This window comes from Sorex fumeus, unplaced genomic scaffold, assembly GCF_029834395.1.
Source record: "Sorex fumeus unplaced genomic scaffold, SorFum_2.1 ptg000047l, whole genome shotgun sequence".
In the NCBI taxonomy this organism is placed as follows: domain Eukaryota; kingdom Metazoa; phylum Chordata; class Mammalia; order Eulipotyphla; family Soricidae; genus Sorex; species Sorex fumeus.
Window position 1 is genome coordinate 15,773,309 of NW_026606104.1, and position 25,297 is coordinate 15,798,605.

The following is a 25,297-nucleotide window of genomic DNA, read 5'->3' on the forward strand; positions in this document are numbered from 1 at the left end:
TTGACTGCTCTAGGTTCTAAATTTTAGTAGAATAACAAAATGTCTGTTAATTGTGACTGTTTTTTTTTCCTCTTTGCATGACTTTCCAGTTTCTAGGATTATATAATTGATATTTTTCAAAATAAAAGAGTTCTGGGACTGGATGGAGAGATAATACACTAGCTAAGGCACTTGCCTTGCTTATGGGCAGGGCATATGATCCTCTGGGCATCACTAGGTGTGATCCCTGAATATAGAGCCAAGAATAAGCCCTGAGCATCACTGGATGTGGTCCTAAAACAAACTAGCAGCCTTTTTCCATCTCCATTTCAACCTCTCTATTGATAATTTTTCCTTTTGTTTTCTTATAAAAGCTCTAATATAGCTTTAAGGTTTACAAATCTTGTATCTTGTATACTACAAATTTTGTATCTATGAGCTGTTTCACTGTGTCTAGATCTAAGATCTCTGCCAAGATTATTACATTAAATGTGCTATTCACTACAGAATCATTACCACAAACTCCAAATGACAAACAAATGATTCTCTTTCTACCAAAAATAGATTTGTTTGTTTTCTATGTTTCTATTATTAGAATTTTTGGGGGGGACCACACCCAGCCATGCTCAGGGCTTACTGAGCTCAAGAATCACTTCCTGAGTGATAATGTTAATATTAATATTATTATTTGTATGACCCTTTATCTTACAAAACTGTGAATGTTTTGAGGATACTGATTTTTATGGTCATTTTTCTAATCACAGTTCCTGGCACATAGAAAGCACTAAAATAATGTTTTGAATCAATAATTTGACTCCTATTCATTTAAATTTTACAACTAAAATATTTTTTTATATTCATGATTCACTTCTTGTATGTATGGTGTTTCCTGATATTAGATTAATATTTTTAAAATGCAGTGTAATATCAGGATGCTAGAGTAAGTAACTTCCTAAAGTAACTTCTAAGGTAACTAAAATAAGGTCTAAAATTGTAAGCCATAAATTTAAAATTTCCTTAAACAAATCTCCAGACTTGGAACAATTAATCTATTAAATTTAGATGACATTTTATTTTCTGCCAGAGGTAGAAAAACAAAAGAACAACTTATTTTAGGCAAAAATACCTCGCAACATTTATTTGTAGTCCTTGTTTGAAAGACCCTTTGGCATTGTGTAAGGTTACAGTGTGTCTCACTCCTCTCCAAAACGTTTTTTTATGTAATATGCTGCCAATTACCTGTCACAGACACTCCCTGAGCTCCCTCTTGTCCCTGTTAACTATAATATCTTTGCTTGTAGTGTTGGTGCCAGCCTGTTAACCAAAATTTTGCCTACTTTAGACCTAGCTCAAGTACCTGTCTCCTTTCAAACCTCGTTTTATTATCTTTCCTTCCTGCCACATTGGAATAAAGTTTTTCCTCTCCTGTGTTTGTCTTAAGTTTTTGAATACTTTCATTTTGTTTTATATTTTAATTTATTATATGCATGTAAATATATGCCTGCTATAAATTCAAGAGGAAAGCATTTAATTGCATTTATTTTTATTAGCTTCCCCGGCTTAAGTTACATTCCCTATTTTGTTTGGGAGGAGCACCCATTGCAATGATTGGGGACTCTCCTTGTGGTGCTCAGCTGAAGAAACACCAGGTGCATTTTGGACGAGGAGGGGGAAGCAAAGAATGCAGTGTCAGGTATGAAGCCCAGGATTCATAATGCAAGACATGTGCTGTGCTACCTGGCTCCTCCCTGTTTTTTTTTTTCTTTATATAAAACTTGGAAGATAGAATGGTTGTTTTGGAAGAAAATCAGAGAGGAGAAGTTATTCATACTTTCAGTATTATGGTTTTACATTGGTATGAAATATTATGTATGTCTATTTAAATTGTTAAAATAATATAAAGATTGTTTATCTGTATTAAGGGTTTCATTGGCCCTCCTGGAGAAGTAGGGCAGCTGGGACCTGAAGGAGAAAGGGTAAGTCCATTTCCTTTCAAGTATTCTTTCCAAAGTGATACACTCATGATAATGTACAACAGGGGTCATAAACTCGGATGCCATGCAGATAATTCTGCTGAGTGAAGCAATTTGTCTTTAAAAGAATACCTACCAGGGCTCACCGTCATGGCCACTGCCCCAGAGGCACATGCACCTAATTCGGAACCCAGCAGCTTTTGACAGAAATGTGAATGGACTATGCATTAAGTTATGGCGCTGTGCCCCTGTGGGAGGGAAAGGGTGTCTGTCTCTTCCGCCTCCCCGCCTCCACCCCACAGCACAGTGGCCACTGCCTCAGAGCCTATTGGACAGCCAGGTATGAGCCAGTAGTGACGGGGCAACTGCGGCCTCATGGGATGGGGGGCAGAACCGGCACGTCCTTCCAGCCCCACCAAGACCATGAGCTGCCCCTGACCAGCAGCTCTCCGGCATGGCCATGACCCAGAGGCACACAAACCAATCTCGAAACTATGCAACTTTTTGCAGAAATCCCTCTAGACTTATGCTCTTCATAACCAGCAATAGAAAACAAATTATTTCCGAATGACTTTTCAGCAGGTCTGATTGTTGAGGGAAAATTCCAAATAATAATGGTGCATCTTTTGTTAAAACAATGAATGTAATCAGAGAGAGATTTAAGTAGAAATCATCTGACTCACAGGCAGTGGGAAGGGTGGGATGGGAGGTATATTGGGGTTCTTGGTGGTGGAAAATAATCACTGGTGAAGGGATGGGTGTTTGATCATTGTATGACTGAGACTTAAACCTGAAAGCTTTGTAACTGTTCTCATGGTGATTCAATAAATAAATTAAAAAAAAAAAAGAAAAGAAAAAGAAAAAAGAAAATACCTACCAGAAATATAATCAGGCTTTATTGTTTTTTATTGAATTTTTTCAAGGAAGTAAGGTGACACAAACATCTATGGTTCACTACTTTAAGTTCAAAAATTTTAAACGATTGGGGCTGGAACGATAGCACAGCAGGTAGAGCTTTTGCCTTGCATGTGGCTGACCCAGGTTCGATTCCCAGAATCCCATATGGTCCCCTGAGCACCCCCAGGAGTAATTCCTGAGTGCAGAGCCAGGAGTAACCCCTGTGCATTGCTAGGTATGTACCAAAAAGCAAAACAAAACAAAAATTTTAAACGACTTAAAATGAAAGCACATAATTGTGACCATTTTATTTTGTAACTTACTGCTTCTTAATTTCTGTGTAAACTCTTTATGGTCTTAAAATTTTTACTGTAATGAGCAATAAATTATTCAGCATCAGAAGACATATTTATGTTTAATTTAATGATGAAAGATAACTGTACAAAAATTATGTAGATAACTTATGAATAATGACAGCATGTTTGCAAAGTGGTACCATTATCTGTTTTATAATACCTAGGTTTTTAAAAAAAATTTATTAGTGAAACACCATAAAGTAGAGTGGTAGACTTACAAATTTTTGTGCTTGGGTTTCAGTTATGCAATGCATAATACCTAGTTTTTAATGATATATATAACTGGGAAATTTCTGTTTGCTCTTAAACTGTCAAAATTCATTTAAAAATAATTGAACAATATCAGTAAATTCAATAAAATTTGAAAATGACATAAGCATTTCTATAACAAAATACTATAAGCATTCCTATAACATTCAAATACTATAAGCATTACTATAACATTCAAATGTTATAGTAATGCTATATTGTTATAGGAATGCTTTTATGTCAAGACTTTTGTTCTGAAAATTGGTTTTTGCTAATTATGATAAAACAGGTTATTCTTTGATCAATGAGTGTTTCAAATATATATATTTTCAGATAAGTGAATTAAATCACATTTTCTTAATTACTTATGCATAGTCCTGCAGAGAAGAAATCTTTAGAGTTTAAATGTACTGTAATTTCAGTCAAATGTTTATTTTCTTAGGTGAGGTAAGATCAAAAATTTCCCTTGGTATACCAAAAAATTATTTATTTCACAGTAAAATAGTGTGATCATGATTCAGAAGCTATGTCACTAAACCATATGAGATATGTTTCCAACTCATCAAGCATAGACTGACTTACTTATTCTTGACCCAGATGAGTATATACAGTTTATTTTGTTGTAAATTCTGCTATTCATGATGTAACCATTTTCTGTTCTTTCATCATGAATTTATTTCTAGTAAATAATGTAAAACGTACATGTTTTTATGAAGTCCGTTGTTAAGGTTTTGACACTGACCAACAATGGCCACACTGTCCTTATTTATGCTCTGTAATTGTGACCAATCTACAGGACAGTTAAGTCATGAATGTAAAACCATTTCATAATGCTGTAGCTCATGTGGGAACTTTACTCTAATATTATTTTCCCATAGGTTTTATTAAAGTCATGAAAGGGAGAACTAAGTGGAAACTATTGTGTTAGAAAACATGAAAGCAGAAAAATCAGAAGAAAATAATATAATACTAATCATATGTGAAAACAAATGGAGAGAAAAATATCCTTTGTTCATGTCGGCAACATACATATGTGTGTGTATATATATATATATATATATATGAAAAAGTGCTTATGTCATTCTTACCATGTTTCCTTAAATTTCCTTAAATCCCTAAGGAAATTAAAAAACATAAATCCTTAAGTTTCCTGCTGAAATTTAATAATGCTACTAAAGCTTTGGAAAATAGTTATCATTTGCTAACAGCAAGCTATTATGTAAAAATGAATAAAGAAATGAGCCCTATTGCTCACCTTTAGTTGTTTTTGCTTCTTTGCATTTTGGTTTGATTTAGGTTTTGGGGTTATGCTAGGCAGTGTTTAAGGCTTACTTCTGGCTCTGTTCTCAGGGATCACATCTGACAGTGCTCTGGAAACCATGTGGGTTGTCCATGTGCAAGGCAAACCCTGCTAGCTGTCCTATTGCTTTGGTCCAATGTCTTAATTGCTTACCTTTGAAGTCTTATTTGATAACAAAATAAGATGAGCACTTATCAGACACTATTGATTTGTCAGTGGATAAATTATCACTCTAATTAGTGGTATCTTTATCAATATGCATGCTATTTTGTAAGATATATCAATATATCACTATAAAACCAAAACTATATAGTTCTGAAATAAAATTTAAAGATTTGAACCTAAATTTTAAGGGTTTTACATGAAATTTGTGTTCAGAGTGATTTTACAAATTAGAATCCTGCAACAAACAAAACCCCAGCTCAAAATAACTTGAAAAGATAGAAATTTGGGGGACTGGAGCAATAGCACAGCGGGTAGGGCATTTGCCTTGCATGCGGACGACCCAGGTTCAGTTCCCAGCATCCCATATGGTCCCCTGAGCACCACCAGGAGTAATTCCTGAGTGCATAAACTAGGAGTAAACCCTGTGCATTGCCAGGTTTGACCTAAAAAGCAAAAAAATAAAGATGGAAATTTTTAATAGTGATAATAATAATGGGCTGGAGCGATAGCACAGCGGGTAGGGCGTTCGCCTTACAAGCGGCCAACATGGTCGACCCGAGTTCGATTCCTCCGCCCCTCTAGGAGAGCCTGGCAAGCTACCAAGAGTATTCGATATGCCAGACACAGTAACAACAAAGTCTCCAATGGAGATGTTACTGGGCCCGCTCGAGCAAATCGACGATCAACGGGAGGGCCTTTACTTACTTACTACTATAATAATAATGATAGAAAATGATTATTAAATGAATGTTTATGCACTCAGCACCACACAAATACTGGGGATTTTTGAATAACATGAATTTGAACTATACAGGTCTGGTTATATTCAGAATTTTTAATAAACAGTATAATATTGATAATATTATTCAAAAGCATAATTATTGAATAACAATAATTAAGTACTGGTTGCTAATAATGATAATTAAGTACTAATTAAAGTAATTAATACTAATAAGTACAGTACTGTAACTGTTTTCTCTTTCTTATGATTTTAAATACATTTTATCCAGTATATATGACAAGTAGTATATAATACATGTAACATACAAAATGTGTTATGTTCTCAGTTATGCTTCCAGTCATCAGTGGACTATTGGGAAGGTGCCTGCCTTGAAACAGTCAACCCCAGTTCAGTCCCATCACTGCACTGGTTCTCAAGAATGCCCTGTCCACCCCTGGCTCTGGCCACAAAACAAAACAAAATTGTGGATTAATCAAAAGTTGTGCATGAATTTTTCACTAATTTTGGGTCAATAACTCATGTTGTTTAAAGAAAGTGCACTTCCCTGAATTAGCTAATTTCATCTTCACAAATCCCAAAGAAATAGGTACTATCAATAGTATTGTTGTTGATATTATAGATGACAAAAAAATATGGTACAGGAAGAACATAAAACCATATAAATTAATGTGTAGCCAGGATTTGAACATAAATATTCTGGCTCTAAATTCTTTGCTTAAATACTATACCCTATTGCTTTAAATGTAATCTGAAATTCTCACATTAGGTGTGATCTAGGCACAGTATATAATGAGAATAGTTGGTATCACCATCCTTCTCATCTTTGCTTTTCCAATGTTGACTGTCCTGAGACTTGTTCCCATATGATTGCAAGATTGGGACTGCCAAGGTTAAATGTGCTGTTAGTTATGTCCAGCTGTAGAGACTGGGAGGAAAAACAAAGGTAATTGTCCCTTTGGTGTGGAAAATAAGACCTTTCTGTTAATTCTGCCTAAGCTTATTAAGTGCCTACTTCTAGGCAAATTGTATTGAGCGGGAGATATTAGAATTATATTTGGAATACAGATGGAGTATATTCTTGAAAGAACAAAGTCAGTTTTCTTGATCCCTCTTTGGTATGATCAATTAGTTGATGTTTAAGGGGAAAAAAAGTATACAGCATCTAACTCCCATTATTTTTTTCAACATTTAAAATTTTGACCTTTTTTTTTTAATATTCTAGGGCATTTCTGGGGTACGTGGGAAAAAGGGCCTTAAAGGAAGACAGGTAATTTGTTTCTTTTTCTTCTGTAGGATAATATAACTTTATACTTGTCTTACCTATTAAAATATGGAAGTAGTAACTGTTCTGGTTATTTACAGTGCATTTCATTCAACAATTTAATTTTTGCTTTTTTAACACCTTGTTAAATAATATCAAGAATGTAAAGGGAATATTATACTTTAGGATAGCTCTCTATCTAATACTAGTAACTAATATCAATGTATCAATGGTCGAGAACTCTAGTCCTTCAATAATTGGAATAAAGTCACAAATGTACATGAACAACTGAAAACTAAAGATACTACTATTCATTCTTACGTTTTGGAGGTTTTTAAAAATGCTTCAGATGCTAAAAAGATTCTATAGTTCTCATATTTGGGTATTAAAAAATAAAGGACATTGAATCTTACCAGATATTATACAAATTTTAGCGATGGGAAAAAATTTAACATCATCTTATGCCCATTGTTTTACAGATGAGAAAACTATAGTTCAGAGAAGCATCTTTTAGATTAAAGATGGTTAAAATAGCATAGCTAATTAGCTACTTGATGTTCTACTTATATTGTTTTTAGTATTATTTAAAGGTTTTTTTAGGATAAGATTTTGTGGTACACTGTATTCACTAGTCCATGAGTTATAAAATTAAAATTTTAATGAAACCTTTTCTAAAATGTTGTATAGTAAGTAAAATCATAATGATGACATTAAAGAATTATCAGAATATTCAGTTTCACTATTACTTTTAATTAATAAAGTAGTACTGAAATAATTGTTTTCTACTTCCAGTCATACTACATCTTGCCTAGAGGGTCAGAATTTATTCACCATTAAACCAAGTTTCCTTTCTGCTGCCATGCACACCTCCACACTCAGCCCCTTAGCACCTAATCTCATTTTTTTCTACTAGGCATTATTTAATTCCTTGTTTTGGTTTGCTTACTTAGTTTGTTTTTGTTCAGGGACCACACCTAGCAGTGCTCAGGTCTTACTTCTGGCTCTGTGTTCAGGAGCCACTTCCTGTGGTGCTCAGAGGACCATATGCAGTGCTGGGATCAAACCAGCGCCTGCCATGTTCAAGGCAAGGGCTTAACCCCTGCACTATATGTCACACCGCATCTCACTATCATTTTGATTTTTCTTAATAATCAGTAATGATGAACTTTATTCCATGTACCTACTGGCCATTTTTATCTCATCTGAGGAAATGTTTGTTCATCTCCTCTCCACATTGTTTGATGGGGTTGTTTGTTGGTTTTTTTGTTTTTTGTGATATTGAGAATACTTTATAGATCCTTGATATTATCTCATGTGATCTTGGATATTTATGGATCTTGAGTATTATCTCATGATCATATTATCTCTTGTATTATCTCTTGATATATTATCTTATGTTTGATGTGTGATATATGAATATTTTCTCCCATTCAGGGGGCTTTGTTTTTCATTTTAGATCTTTCTTTCCCAATGAAGAAGCTACTTAATTTGTAGCCCCATCTTTAATTATTGCTTTTGTTTACTTTGCCAGTGAGATTATATCCTGGAAGACTCCTCTAATGTCAAAATATAGGGTTCTACCTATATTTTTCTCAGTGTTATTATTTTTTTAATAGTAAAGGCTTGATATCAAGGTCTTTAATCCACTTTAACAAATCTTTGTAAATGGCATAAAGCATTGGTCAAATTTCTTTTCTTTCTTTTTTAACCTGTAGCTGTCCAGTTTTTGTGGTATCATGTACTGAAGATTACTTCTTGTTCTGCTTTATGCTTTATCTTTTGAATATTGTAACATTTCTTGAAGGTAGATTAGAATGGGTGTTAATGTCATTACATAGGTAAGAAGAATGATGTTTAGTAATGTTAAAGATTTGGTCAATATCATATAATATTTTAATAAGTAAAATAAGGAATTGATCCCAGATCCTCTGATCATGAATCCAGGATCTTTTTCCAAATTCTTAGGGATTTCTGCTATCACTTATATTCATATTGCTTAAAATAGCTATTATTAATAGCAAGTTATTTTTGCATGACATTTGGCCAAATGTAATAAAATTAAAGCTTTATTATTATTAACTTGATTTGGGGTGGGGGGCACACCTACTACACACAGGCCTAACTCATGGCTCTGCATATAGGGATCCCTCCTAGAAGGGCACAAGGAAACATATGTGGTACCAGGGTTGAGTCCTGAGTCAGCTGTATACAAGACAAGCAGCTTACCTCTGTACTGTTGTTTCAGCCCAAAGCTTAATTTTTTAATGTTTTAATGTATTAATATAAACTGGAGGGATAGCACAGCAGGTAGGGCATTTGCCTTGCATGTGGCCGACCCGGGTTTGATTCCTCCTTCCCTCTCGGGGATCCCAGGAAGCTACCAAGAGTACCCCGCCCACACGGCAGAGCCTGGCAAGCTACCTGTGGTGTATTCAATATGAAAAAAAAAAAAAACAGTAACAACAAGCGTCACACTGGAGACATTACTACTGGTGCACTCAAGCAAATCGATTAACAACGGGAGGACAGTGCTACAGTACTGCTAGTATAAACTTATTGATAAAAAAATAAGCCAAACATTCTTTGCATATATATTCATCTTTAAAACTAGCCTTAGCAATTCTAACAATAGAAACTTTATTACTACCATAATTATCAACACTATTTTGGTCTTTTTTTTTCTCTTTGGGTCACACCTGGCGATGCACAGGGGTTACTCTTGGCTCTGCACTCAGGAGTTACTCCTGGCGGTACTCAGGGGACCATATGGGATGCTGGGAATCGAACCTGGGTCAGCTGCATGCTAGGCAAACGCCCTACCCACTGTGTTATAGCTCCAGCCCAACACTATTTTGTTTTTAAATACTCTGCTAAATATTTGTAGGTCACTTAATTTAATATTCTAATGTTTATCAAAGTATCAGTGTATTAGTTCTTTAAGATGATCCTTCATATATTCTCATACTCTATGATGTATCAGTCGCCAACCTTATTTATAAATATGGCTGGTTTTATCGATACATTCTTGGCAATATATAATTTCTGGTTTCTGACTCCATAGTAAACTATAAAATTATCCACTAAAATTTATAGATTTATAATTTCTTAATCCATGAGGAATATAAAACTACCCAATTTCTTGTTGAATTAAAGAAAACAATAGAAAAGTAATGAATGGAATTATTTCTTTTTATTTGTTTGATTTCCTTGTTCTTTTTACCTAGCAAAATTTGCACAGTTACTGCTTTAAAAATATGACTTTGTAATAGATATATAACCATATAAAAATCACATTTTAAGACACATGTATTCCATTTTTCTTAAATGGTGCTTAAAAGTCTGGCTCTGTAATGTGTCATGTATGCTATATGTACTTTTTCCACAAAATTATTTGGCCATGTTTATGAGGAAACTACTGTACTTAGAGTAGAATACAGTTACAACCACAAGTTAACTTATGACAGCTGACGTCAGACACTAGACTTTTCCAAGGTAACTTTGCATAATTTTTCTTATTATGAAATAAAAATACATTTTGGTACTATTTCCATACTTTTTGATGTAGAATATTGTAGACTATAATTATGGCTATTCTTGGTAATATATCTATACCATTTTTGTCACATATGAAGTCATAACATAGAAATATGAACTGAAGTATTTCAAGTCAACAAAAATATAACAGAAAATATACATCTGAAAGAGTGACAGAAACCTAGAAGTCCTATAGTGAAAAAGTGAAGTCCTATAGTGAAGTCCTATATATGAAAATTGCCAGCCATAGGAAATTTTGGCTCTACTGTGTCCAAAGATATTCAATTCTTTTTTATCACTATCACCATATCATTATATTTACTGTTTTTGGCATATAGAATACGCTGCGAATAGCTTGCCAGGCTCTGACATGCAGGCAGAATATTCTCAGTAACTTGCTGGCCTCTTCGAGAGGGATAGAGGCTTTTAGGGCAGCCTCTAATCACCCTTAGCCATGTCCACTTACCCACATACCAAATCCTGCTGGACGGATATGTCATTCCCAACCTTCTCCCTTCCGAAATCCGACAAGCCATTTTGTCAGTAAAGAAGCGAACAGCACCCAGCCCAGATAAGATCAGACCCAAACACCTGAAGAACCTGCCGTCAGTACTCATCAATACACTGGCTCGGCTCTTTACACGTTACCTGTCTGAATACAAGGTTCCGTCCCAATGGAAAACCAGCAGGACTGTACTACTGTACAAGAAGGGAGACATCCACGACATTGGCAACTATCGCCCAATCTGCCTGTTGTCTGTCGTCTACAAGCTGTTCACTCGAGTCATCTTGAATAAGGTTGGCAGAACACTAGATGAAGGACAACCATGCAAGAAAGCTGGGTTTCGAAAAGAATTCAGCACGATGAACCATATCCACATGATGACCAAGCTCATTGAGGTTTATCGAGAGTTCAAGATGCCTCTCTGTCTAACGTTCCTTGATTTAAAGAACGCCTTTGATTCGGTTGAGACTGAAGTGTTCATCGAAGCCCTAGCCAAACAGGGCATTCAAACTCAGTACATCAGGATCCTCCGTGAACTCTATTATGGATTCACTACCAGGATCTCACCATTCTACAGGGAGGTAATCATTGTCATCAAGAGAGGGCGGCAGGGTGATACCATTTCACCGAAACTCTTCAGTGTCACCCTCGCATGCCCCCCATGCGACGACTGGAATGGGAAGGAATGGGAGTTAAGATAGATGGTCAGCAACTACACCACCTCTGCTTCACTGATGACATCATACTAATAACACCAAACATTAGCCAAGCAGGCACAATTGCTGACTGACTTTGACCGTGAGTGTGGAAAGGTCGGACTACAGCTGAATCTCACGAAGGCAATGTTTATGAGAAACAGACTCATTCCTGACGTTCCAGTCACACTCAATGGAATGAACATCTCCAAATGCAGCAGTTATGTGTACCTAGGTTGAGAAGTCGACATGACGAATGGCCTGGCACCTGAGTTGTGCAGGAGGAAGAGAGCGGCTTGGAACGCATTCAACAATGTTGAAGAAATATCTAAGAGGACGAAGAACCTCTGTCTCAGGCACATCTCTTCGATTCCACTGTTCTCCCTGCATTAACATATCCCCTTGGAGACCTGAGCCCTATGAAAACAGGATGAGAACGCTATTCTGGTCTCCCAAAGAGGAATCGAAAGAGCTATGTTTGGAGTGTTACGCTTCACTCAAGTGAGAGAATGAATCCCCTCTGTCGACGATCAAGAATCAGGGATGCTGTCTTTTTTGGCAAGGTGTCAAAAATCAGATGGGCTGGATGAATAATGTGATTTGGAGACGACAGCTGGACTAGAGCCATCACTGACTAGATTCCATCAAAATATCGAGTGGCCACCCACCTACGAGATGGCCAGACTTCTTCGTCAAGACCCTGAATGATCGTTTTGAGGCTCTTCGTGTTCCTGGAGCAAGCAGACACCATTGGGCTAAACTAGCATATGACAGGGACGGATGGAGACATTACTGGCGCCCTTCAAACAAATCAATGAGTAATGGGATGTCAAGTGATCAAGTGATCACTGTATCACTGTCATCCTGTTGTTCATTGATTTGCTTGAGTGGGTGCCAGTCACATCTCCATTCGTCCTAGCCCTGAGATTTTAGCAGCCTCTCTTTACTTGTTCTTCCCAATGGTGCTGCATTGAAGGCTCTTTCAGGGTCAGGGGAATGAGACCCATTATTGTTACTGTTTTTGGCATGTCGAATACACCACAGGGAGCTTGCCAGGCTCTGCGGCGCAGGCAGGGTACTTTCGGTGTCTTGCGAGTTTCTCCGAAAGGGAGAACTAGACTATAAGAGGTCTAGTTCATTTGCCAATTTTTATACATATATTTTTTCATATAAGTAGTTCAAAATAGTTCATTAGCACTGCACTGTTAGCACTGTCCTCCCGTTGTTCAACGATTTGCTTGAGCGGGCCCAGTAACATCTCCATTGTGAGACTTATATATCTAATTTGGCATATCGAATATGTCACGGGTAGCTTGCCAGAGTTTACCGTGTGGGCGGGATACTCTTGGTAGCTTGCCAGGCCCTCTGAGAGGGGTGGAGGAATTGAACCTGGGTTGGCCATGTGCAAGGCAAATACTCTACCTGCTATACTATCTCTCCGGCCCAAATAGTTCATTACAGATAATATTCAAACACCAATCCCACCATGGAGCACCCTCCCATCTTGAAAATAAGAGGTAAGTGTGTGAAGGTTGTTGTATTTCATTCTGGAGCCATTTAAGCCCAAATATAAGAGAATACAAGCAGGTATGTTAGAAATCAAACAAATATGTAATATTTTTGATAAGTGAGGTAGAGTGTAAGAGCTTGCGTGGTCCAGGAAATTCTGCAGTGCTCTCTTTCAGGAGCTTTAGTTTATAGTCTCTGGATCTTGGCCATTGATGAGAGTACATGGCTGGGGGGGTGGGCGGGGGGAGGTGGGGCAGTTTGTGGGTGTGACTGCCAAGCTACTGGAAAGCTGGGGACCTAGGGGGAGAAAGCCCAGTCCCGATCCAAGCAGGCTTGAATATCTTATCCTGTCTTGGATGAGGCTCGTCCCCTCTTGGGTGAGGTCAAAAGACTTTCAATTTTATTCTGATTTCAGATCTACTTAGAAGTTTTGGTTGATGTTTCAATATAGTCCTGTTACATAGAAATTGCATATTATTTCATTTACCATAGTTAGTCTAATAGCATTAAAAGTTGTATGCACTCTATATCATTTCTCTTTAGTTAGTCTATATTGTAAATAATTTTGATATTTTTCAAGTTTTAGGTAAGTAGAGTATTTAGCCTTATGAACATAAATCACATTCAGTTTAAGATAACTAAGATTTTTATGTAACTTTTTTGCAGTTAGGTTTATTAAATATTTGAAATCAAAACCAGAAACTGGTAAAATAAATTACTTTTCATTCTGTATTATGAAACACTATGAAAGTCAAAATAATGAAGTTAATATGCTTAAAGAATTCAAAATACAAGTTTTTATTCTTAAATATTGTCTAGACAAATAATAATCTTGCAAATTAACCTTGATAAGTATTCATATTTTTAAATCTGTGTACTAAAATTGTATTTGATATGAATAGTTAACAAAAATATTAAAAAATGTATATATATGGAGAGATAGATGTCATTCACATATACATTAAGCATAAATCTGGAAGAATAGTACTAGTTCTGTCTAAAATTATTCAGTGAGTTAGGTCAAATTCTGAATTTTGGAAAGATACTGCCATAAATCAGATGATCTTTCTTCTGATGGTACAATGAGTTATCTTCCTGGGGAAGCACTAAACATCAAAAAATGTTGTTGTTCACCAGCTTCCTTAATGATGGCTCTATTTTTGAAAAGGAAATTATGGACTTAAAGTAATTACCTTATTCTAGACATATAGATGCAATTAAAATGCATCACTCCATATTTCAAAGTAATTTTCTTTTGATTATTCAAGAGTTATTATTCTTATGTTGTTACTTTCAAATCAATGGTGTGTTAGAATTTATTTCATTTTAAATCTTAGTTCCCAGAAAACTCTTCCTCACTCAATATGTGTTTTACAGTGATTATTTGATATTCTATCTATTTTTTGTTTTCTAAATGAGATAAATGGTAAAACTATGTTTTTAGAAATTTGGAACATTATAAAATAAAAGAATATTAAAAATTAGTTACATTAACAAATTTACATGTCCCTTGATTTTAAATTACTTTTAAATCTCTATTTTAATATATTTTATAATAATTACAGTTGTTTCTAAAGACTCATGAAATCAACTGCCTATAAGTTCGTATTTTTATGCTTTTCAATATTGATTTTTTTCTTCTTTCAGGCCACAATCAGTACTGTCAGGGGCTAATAAAAGTTCTATACTCAGAACCACTCCTAGTGATGCTCAGAGACCATGTGGTACCTGGGATCAAACTCTGGACCACCCTCATGCAAAGCACATTCTTATTTCATTTAGATACCTCTTTTTCCCCTAAGATATTAGTGTTCTTCCTCTTCCCTCCTGCGTTGCTTCCATGTTCAATTTGGATCAGAATACTCATTGCCATTCAATTTTAGAGGACAACCACAGTACTCTAGTTGCCTTCTTTTAAGCCATCCTTGGAAAATGAGACAAGAGATTATCTGTCTATTTTTTTTTTTGCTTTCTTTGGATATGTGAATTCACCTCAAGTTTATTCTTCTGAGATCCCACATAAAAATAAGACAGCAGCAAACTTCAGTGGTCATGACTCATCTAAAACTATAGAACTAGTATTCGTTTTTATACATTTTGTTGTCTTTATTTAAGAAGGTTTTTGGAACATGTGTGATACGTTGCTGATTCTTTGAAAGAATAAAGAGCCTAATTTATAATATTAAAGGATAAGAAGTTTTTATAGAATAGGGGAAGCAGGGGAAACAATTTAAATTCACTTGTTCATATTTTTTTTCTAAGAGTACTGAATTCTGAACTTCCTTTTTAATGCAAAATTTCCAAATGTCATTCTTACACTTGGTCAGGAAATTCCAAGGTCAGAAAGTTCTATAACTATCAAAGGAAAAAAACATTTCACGGGCTCCAATTGATTTTGTATTAAGTTGACTATGCAAATATATATACAACTCTAAAGAACTAAAATACTTATGCCACAAGTATAAATATTGAAAATAAACATGAAATTGGAGATGCAACCTATTCTCAGTGGTGTATAAAAAATTGTCCTATAAATATTGACGTTTTCTGAGAAGTTTGCCAGACCTGCAAAAATGAGTGAATTACAAAGATTTAAATTATCTTATGTTTAATGTTTGACAAGAGGGAATAAAAGACTGTGTTTGGTTTTCTTCTGTGGAGGACTACATATCACAGCTTCACAGTGGACAACCCAAAACCCTGAAGGCTCCTGTACTTTGGTAATGTTTATTTGTCTAACTATAGAAAGATTGCCTCTTCCCCCTCTTTCATACATGTTTCTGTTAGAAGAGTCTATTTAAGGTAAACTGTAGTTTGGCTTCTAACTCCAGTGTTAGAATTTCAGAATATAAAATCCTTCTGTTAAACATCTGTTATTAGTTTCTATCTTTAGCCCAAGACAATCTTAAAAATACATATTGTGGTGGTGTCTCAGATAGACTCATTTTGCAAGAATTTGGAGACAGTGTTTTCTATATTCCAGGAAACATTTGCAGTAATTTGAGCATAAACTACTGTTGTCACTATGACGTAATGAAAATTAGGCATTAATTTTTAGGTGATGCTGCTTCTGCCAGGAAATAGGTATTTTCTGTATTCTACTGTTTTCAACATAGCCTGTGGGATTGAGTTTGACTAGCTGTAGTTTGACAAGGTTTAAGGGAGAAGCCAAGATTCTGATTTAGGGGGCCTGAGTAATAGTACATACAGCAGGTAAGGCATTTACTTTGCACGTGGTCGACCTGAGTTTAATCCCCTGCATCTAACATGGTTTTCTGAGCACCGCCAGAAGTAATTCCTGAGTTATTCTGAATAATTCCAGGAGTAATTCTGAGCCAGGAGTAACCCCCCAAGCATCACCAATGAAAATAAAAAGATTCTGAATTAGGTTCACCTTTAACATCAGGACAGGTGTAAAAGAGGCAACATGTCATGGTATAAGTTGATAATTTCTAGAAGTTCAAGCAGAGTATTTCATAGACTTAGATATCAACAGGTGGAAATTCAGGACAGTAATTATTTCAGGGTGAATAATGTAAGGGAGAATTTGGACAGTGTCATAGGCTTTCAATATTAGGACCGTGCATGCAATATTAGGACTGTGCATGTCAGGTTTGCCGTGGGTTAAGAAACTATATTTTTTGTGTAAGAAACTATATCTTCTGTGTAAGGAACTATATCTTCTGTGTAAGAAAATGGCAAGATTAAGGTGTGATCTTTATGACTGAGGATAAAAACAATGATTCCCTTTGTTTTTGTTTTTTTCTTTTTGGGTCACACCCAGCAAGTTCAGGGGTTAATCCTGGATCTGAACTCATGAATTATTCCTGAAGGTGCTTGGGGGACTATGTGGGATGCTGGGGATCAAACCCATGTCAGCCATGTGAAAGGCAAATGCCCTATCCCCTGTACTATATTTTCGGCCCTATTTTGAGATATTTAGGTATGCTACATATCTAGGCAGTTAGAGTGCTTTAAAATTACTAATGCCACTATTTACTTACATATACCAGATCTAGGATATTTCTTTTGGTCTTAGTGTTCAATAACAGTAGTATCATTAGATTCATACAAAAGAGAAAATTGATTTGTATTCTGGCTTTACAGGGCACTATTCACAAATAAAACAATGCCATTGTCACTCATGTTTGAGCTCTTAACATTATCATGGTGTGATTTGAGATTCTGGACAGCCATTCTGGTTACCATGTACTATTGCCATTGAATAGGTTAGAGTGAGTTAGTATTTTAAAGGAACAATAAAACATGATTTCTTATGGTTTCTGTTGTTGAACATTAGAAATGGCTTATTTTTATTCTCATAAGCTCTTTGCAATTTTCCAATCCATGAAAACTATTAAAAATAATATACATTTATGTTATTTTAAACAAATGTAAACTTAGGATTTCCCGTGAAGATTATTTTATCCAGGATTATAGTTATCAGCATTTTCAGTGAGTCCCTGGGGATAGTAAGTCTCTTCCTTGTTCACACTGTCACTTTGCTTTTGAAGAAAACTATTTAGAAGTCACAAACCATAAGGTTCACTATTCAAATCCATTAAATTCATCTTTTGTCAAGTGTACACTTGGTGATATATTCTGTATTGAGCAGCAGCTACATTGTATAATTTTATAACATTGTATCACCCCCTCAAAGACCCCTGTAACTATTAACAGTTAAACCCAGTTCTCTGTACCTCCAGCTTTGGGCTATCATTTCTCTGCTTTCCATTTCTATGGATCTGCCTGTTCTAGCTATTTCACATTAATGAAATCATGCAATATGTTTCTCATTCTTTATTATATCCCTGAAGTTTCTGAAAAATGTCCTTATGATCTATCTAAAAAAATCAATCATCTCTTTTGTTTCGGATTTATTACAGATTTCTTCACTTTTTCCATTACCTGTACGTTATAAGAAGTTTCAAATACCCTTATTAGATCATACCAAACAGAAAGATGTAGTGCAGATTTGTAAGCTTGTTGACAACAGAATTTGACCTTCAAGAACAATAAAAGCAAAGTGCTTGCCTGAACTTTAACTGACTTTGAAGGGAGTATGGCTGCAATATGTTTGACTTCACAGATGGTTTCTGCAATATCCTCGGATTATTGAATACATAAAATTGGCTTTAATTCTAGTACAAATTAACTAAGTCTTAGAAATGTACATCTTTGTCATTGTTAAATCATCTTTCATTTTCCTTGGGGCTGGCATCTGTTGGGTCACACCAGTACTTAAGCCCTGTACTATCACTCTGACCCTAAGGACTTTAAACTTAGCCATTTCATGTTTATACTAGTGAGCTAGTGATGGGGGAAACTGTTAAACATATAGTATTTAATACTGGTTTGCTAAAATACTGGAAACCTATTTAAAACATATAGATTTAATAGTGAATCTTTTAATGTAAATTACATTTTTTGTTACTCTCAAAAAGTTCTAAAACAAAGTCCACAAGAAGAAAACATCCAACCCCATCCAAAAATGGGGCAATGAAATGAACAGAAACTTTCTCAAAGAAGAAATCCGAATGGCAAAAAAGCACATGAGAAAATGCTCTACATCATTAATCATCAGGGAGATGCAGATCAAAACCACAATGAGATACCATCTCACACCTCAGAGACTGGCCCACATTCAAAAGAACAAAAGCAACCGATGCTGGCGTGGTTGTGGCGAGAAAGGGACACTCCTTCACTGTTGGTGGGAATGCCGACTGGTTCAGCCCTTCTGGAAAACAGTATGGACGATTCTCAAAAAATTAGAAATTGAGCTCCCATTTGACCCAGCAATACCACTCCTGGGAATATATCCCAGAGAGACAAAAATGTATAGTCGAAGTGACATCTGCACTTGTTTGTTCATTGCAGCCCTCTTTACAATAGCCAGAAACTGGAAGAAACCTGAATGCCCAAGAACAGATGACTGGTTAAAAAAACTTTGGTACATCTACACAATGGAGTACTATGTAGCTCTTAGAAAAGATGAAGTCATGAAATTTACATACAAGTGGTACAATATGGAAAGTATCATGCTAAGCGAAATGAGTCAGAAAGAGAGGGATAGACATAGAAAGATTGCATTCATCTGGGGGATATAAAGTAACAAAGTATGAGATTAATACCCAAGAATAGCTGAGATCAGCACCAGGAGGATTACTCCATAACTTAGAGGCCAGCTGGGTATCCTAGAGGAAAGGGCTATTCAGATAGAGAAGGGAGCACCAAATAAAGGATGTTTGGAGGATCCTCCCAGGAGGGGAGATGCATGTCGAAAGTAGACTATGGACTGAACATGTTTGCCACTCAATGCCTCTTTTGCAGACCACAACACCCAAAAGGAGAGAGAGAACACAGGGGATTGCCCTGCCACAGAGACGGGGGGATGGGGGGATGGGGGTGGGAGGGATATTATCCATGGTGGTGGAAAATGGGCACTGGTGGAGGGATGGGTATCTGATCATTGTATAATTGATACCAAAGCACAAAAAATTGTAAATCTACAACTTTAAAAAAAATAAAATAAAATAAAGGGGAAAATAAATAAATAAATAAATAAATATTTACCTAGTGACTTATAAATCACTTGATAAAATAACATTTTTTTTAAAAAAGTGAGCTTTAAAGTTGATCAAATAAGGACTAAGAAGATAGAGCAGGGGACAGAGTGTTTTCCTTGCATATTCCTTGCACCCTGGGTTTTATCCCCAGGGTCTTTGGCCCTTCTGAATACTTCCACAGTGGGTGTAGTGAGCCCCAGCGTCTCCGGGCCTGAGCAAGCCATGAATTCCTTCCCATTTCACCTCGAATCCCATTGCCTGCGAGGGTCCCCTCTCCAGAAAATGGGCAAATCCAGTAGTAAATCTTTAGGGAAAACATTTGCATATAAAGTAGGAGTAATTGAATTATTGCAATAAAGAGGAAGTCTGTTACTTGACTATTCTTTATAGTTTTATGATGCAGAATTCTCAAAAGACTTTTGGGAAGCTGAATATCCAAGGATTTTTTTTTGTTTGTTTACAGTACTTATGTGTGTGTGCTAAACCTTTCCTCAATAAAAATTTAATTAAGTGGTTGTTTTCTTTTTTTAATGTTATGGTGTATCTTGGAATGGTTTGTTAAAGTGTTAAAGTGGTGATTGTTGTAGAAAGTGTTGTAGAGAGTATTAAATCTGTAAGCAGACTACCTCCATTAGCATCTTATTCTGCATCATTAGGTGTGATCTAAGCTCTGTGCACTTTAATTTCCTCAACTGGAATATGGAATACTAATATTAATGGTTTTACCTTTTGTAAAGATGAAGTGACATAGCATATATTTATATAATAAAGTGTATAAAGCCTTTATTTAGCACTTTATATAAATATACTCATCTCCAGCTAATATGTCATTTTATTCTCTATGGAATTTGGTATACAGATTGCTTTAAATAGTGGAAAAAGCAAATGTTAGGAATCTTGGTTATCTTTCCTCTCATTTCAGTGATTCTGTGTATAATGATGAACAAATTTATTTAGCCAACAACTTAGTTTTCTCCACATGTATGAAATGTAAAATAATTTTTATAACACAAACTGCACTGAAAACTCAAACAAGTGAGCCATAGATACATTTCAGGGTTAAGAGCCATAGATACATTTCTGGCTTTGCACACGGCCAGCCCTGGATCAACATCCGACACCACATATGGTCCCCTGAGCACTACCTGGTGTGATTCCTGAGCACAGAATACGGAGGAATCCTGGAGCACATTCAGGTGTGATCCAAAACAAATTAAAAAAATTAAATACATACTTTTGTTGCACAAATATTTAAGGTTAGTAAATAAGTTAGTAAATACTCTCTCAGAAAGCAGGAGAAATGAATTCTTGGTCTTTGCTGGCTCTTAACAGCATTGACTCCTCTTTTTCTCTCCCAGGGTTTTCCAGGTGACTTTGGAGAAAGAGGCCCTGCTGGTCCTGATGGCAGTCCTGTGAGTAAACTGTGAGGTCCGACCTCGCAGTCTGACATCACTCAGATTCCCAACAACTGCACTTGCTCATTCCCACAGATGGCAGTTTTGAGACCACTGGGTGCATTCAAGTTTTGTTTTTAAGCTTAGGAAATCAACTGAAAATGTTAAGGATAATATTATTCTTGCTTGAGAGATAACCTTTAAAACTAATTGTTTTGACCATGTTTAGTGGGTATTTTGAAGTGAAATAATGGCTAGACATGTTCATTATACTGACCTGTGTATCTGAGGATTTAGTGGGGGGAGAGAGATGGTTGGTAATCCAAAGAAAGAAAAGAGCCTCAGGTAAAACCTGTGCACCTTGAGATTGTTCTTTTGGACTTGAACCTGTCATTGATCTTCGTCTTTTCAGGATATTGGGTAGAGAAGTATTCTTTGGGATTGTTAAGACAATATTTGTAATATTAGTGGAGGGATCCCCTTAAATGAGATTTAATTATATTTTCAAGAGATCCTAACGGATCACATATTTTTGATGGTGTGTAGAAATAGCTTCACATTTTTCCTTCAGAGAGTATGAAAAGCCGCCTCCAATTTATGCTATATGCATTCTTTTTCATGAGATTTTACATGGCTTAGAATCGACCACAAAAACCTTATAGTCTGAATTAGGAGTAGTGGCTACATTGAAACATATATAAATTACTATAATTTATCTTGAAAAAAATGTATTTGGTAATAGTTTCTTTTACCTTTTTCTATATGAAACTGTATTAGCCTGTTTAGTAGACATAGTATAAGTTTATGTGTTGTAAAACTTGCTGATAAAGAAGAGTAAAAGCACCTTTCAGAAAAAATTTAAAATTTTAAAAATTTATTTAAAAATTGTCTGCTGTGGGGCTGGAACAATAGCAAAGCAGGTAGGGCATTTGCCTTGCACGTAGCCTACCTAGGTTCGATTCCCAGCATCCCATATAGTCCCTCGAGCACCGCCAGGAGTAATTCCTGGGTGCATGAACCAGGAGTAACTCCTGTGCATCGCCGGGTGTAACCCAAAAAGCAAAAAATAAATAAATAAATAAATAAATAAATAAAAATAAAATTAAAAATAGAAATTGTCTGCTGTTACAAATAAAACTTTTCATCCTTCTTTATCTTTGCTTCTGGGATGTTCCCATTTTGAGAATAATAAATCAGGCATTATTTTTATTACTCTTTTTGTTTGTTTTTTTTACCACCATCCAACACTGCTCCAGGGTTATTCCTGCCTCTGCGCTTAGGAATAACATCTGGTAGGGCTCAGGGGACAATATAGGGTGCCTCAGATCAAATCCTGGTCGAACACGTGCAGGGTAAGAGCCCTACTACTGTAACATCGCTCTGGTCCCTATTTTAATTTTCAACTTAAAAATTTTACTTTTGACATCCCCATTTCCCCAAACTCAAAGTTCAGTGCCATGTCAATTGGGGCTTAACAAAAATACTGTCAGTTGTGAATTCTGAAACATAAGACAGCAAACCCTTGTAAGTGTATATAAGGCTGAAGGAGAATGACATCTCACTCTTTCGGGGACAAAGAGAAAGTTCCCCTCATGTACAGAAAACAAACCTACAGACAAGCCCCAATGGTAGCTTTGCCACAAACTGACAGGCTTTATCCTTCTGAGAGGAAAGGCACGAGCTTTGCGATGCTTTGATTAAGTCAGGCCTAGAGAAGTGACTGGTGGTTACTCACACAGCAATTAAATTCAGCAGCAGCAGGACTGTTGCTTGAGAGCCGTGGCTGGCAGTTTTGCCAGAATAAGAGGAAACAGTGGAAAAACCACAGGTGTGGAGTACATTTGAGACCACTAATTATCTACATTGTCACTACTTATACTCCTGTTTTGCTCATCACTGAGTTTACTGCGAAATTTAAGATTCTGAGGCACATGGAGCAGTTGCAAGCTTTTTGTCTATTGTGAATCCTGGTACTGGAAGCTGAATTATAGTGTAGCTACAGGTGGACACGTTGAAGGTCTCTCTCTCTCTCTCTCTCTCTCTCTCTCTCTCTCTCTCTCTCTCTCTCTCTCTCTTTCTCTCTCTCTTTCTCTCTCTCTCTTTCTCTCTGTCTCTCTCTCTGTCTCTCTCACAGATAGACACAGACAGACAGACAGACAGACCTACAGACACACACACACACACACACACACACACACACACACACACACTGAGTTGTCTCTTTGGTTTTTTTTTTTGCTTCATAGAGTCTGAAAGTTGATTGGATCCAGTTTCACCTCAACTCTGACCAATCATGTTCTCTCACCTATTTAAGATTGAACTGTGTGTGTGTGTTTGGAGGGGGGCTGGAGCAATAGCATAGCAGATAGGGTGTTTGCCTTGCACTCGGCCAACCCGGGTTCCATTCCCAGAATCGCATATGGTCCCCTGAGCACTGCCAGGGGTGATTCCTGAGTGCAGAGCCAAGAGTAACCTCTGTGCATCAACAGGTGTGACCCAAAAAGAAAAAAAAGAAAAGAAAAGAAGAGTGACCTAAACAGGAAGCCAGAGCTTCAAAATCTCTTGCTGATGGTGGCAGGCTGGTTGCAGGGAGTCGGGGGTGGAGGTGGGGAGAAGAGGATTATTAGATCAAAGTAGTTGATGAGGGCTTTCTTCTGTGGTATTTGGGGCACCATTCAGTAACAGATTGAAGCCAGGCTTCCTGCATTCACAGGCAGTTGAGCTGTATCTCCAGTCCTGTTATTCCTGTTGTATGAAGTGAAAAACTGAAGTTTAGAGAATTTAACTTTAAATAATCTACCTCAAAAGAGTTCATGGTGTTTACAACGACCTGAGCTTGTTCTAGTCCTACTTGCTGACCACTTATTTTCTTGTGAAATCCATAGAGAATGGTTCTGTCTATCATGTAGATTACTAATGGAGTTAATATTCTTAATTATTTATATGAAGAAATATATTAATCTGTATCCCAGGCTAACTGGGAGTTCTACCAAGGAATGGAACCAAAGGGTTAATACTGAGGGACATAAACTGCCATAGAGACTTTTACTTTTCAGAAAGATATGTAAAAATAGGGAGGTCTCAGAATTTATACTTAATAGTATTTGGTGTGCATATTTTTTTCCTAGAAAGTTTTGTCTTCCCATTTAGCGTGTAACTTTAACAGTTTGGAATTCTATTTGATTGATCCTATGTATTTCTTTTCCATAGGGACTTGTAGGGAGCATTGGTCCTCCTGGATTTCCTGGTCTCCGAGTGAGTATCAAGTGCCATAAGTCTTATGAAATATTTTCTTATATGTTTATATTTGTTATGTGTATTTTTAAAACTTGGGAAAATGGGGAGTTGAAGGGTCAATAATGGAAATCAGCCTACTCAAGGTATTTTTCAGCCCAATATGCATATTGGATTTGTGATATGCAATTCTTCATTTAACCTATTAATGAAACAGGGAAAAGGAGTGTGAATCTGTGTTCAAATGTCCAGAAGGGCTAGAGATAGGACAGAGAGGAGTGGGGATGCAAAAGAGGAATAGGAGTATTATGGTCTAGGGAAGGAAATCTCTGTAATTCATAGCAAATAGTTAGCCTGCTTGCCCAGAACTACAGTTTCTGCTTTATCTCTCGGGTAACCTCTCCTCAGTAGTTTTTGACAGTAGATATTATTGCTTTTCTATTTTCACCATATAGCCTTTATTGTCATTTATCTAGCTTAATTCAACAAGGGACTGTGTGAGTGTGGGTGAGTGTGAATCATCCTGTGTGTGGATGGGTATGACTGACAAGCTCAGGGTGGAAGTGACAGTCTTTTCAACAGTAGCACTGTAGCACTGTCCTCCCGGTGTTCATTGATTTGCTCGAGCAGGCCCAGTAACATTGTGAGACTTGTTGTTACTGTGTTTGGCATATTAAATACGCCACAGGGAGCTTGCCAGGCTCTGCTGTGCGGGCGGAATACTTGCTGGGTATCCCGCTTGCTGGGATCTCTGAGAGGGATGGAGGAATTGAACCCGGGTCGGCCACATGCAAGGTAAACGCCCCACCCGCTCTGCTAACTTCACTAATATGAACTCTGTTGACCTAAAGGCTACTGTTTTTATATGAAAAACCTATCTTTGGGTCTCTGTTTCTTGAACTTTGTCTCAGAAGTTCCTTATTATTTGCAACCATTTG

The 25,297-nt window shown here is 36.5% G+C and overlaps 1 protein-coding gene across 1 annotated transcript in view; it reads left to right on the top strand.

Annotated features, from left to right (window-relative positions):
• COL24A1 (collagen type XXIV alpha 1 chain) overlaps positions 1 to 25,297 on the top strand; it is a 324,882-nt gene that overhangs the window by 93,870 nt on the left and 205,715 nt on the right. Inside the window, exons 12-15 of the mRNA XM_056123526.1 lie at positions 1,902 to 1,955; positions 6,884 to 6,928; positions 21,090 to 21,143; positions 24,336 to 24,380. Of these exons, the coding sequence (XP_055979501.1) occupies positions 1,902 to 1,955; positions 6,884 to 6,928; positions 21,090 to 21,143; positions 24,336 to 24,380 (198 nt within the window). The remainder of the gene's footprint in view (positions 1 to 1,901; positions 1,956 to 6,883; positions 6,929 to 21,089; positions 21,144 to 24,335; positions 24,381 to 25,297) is intronic.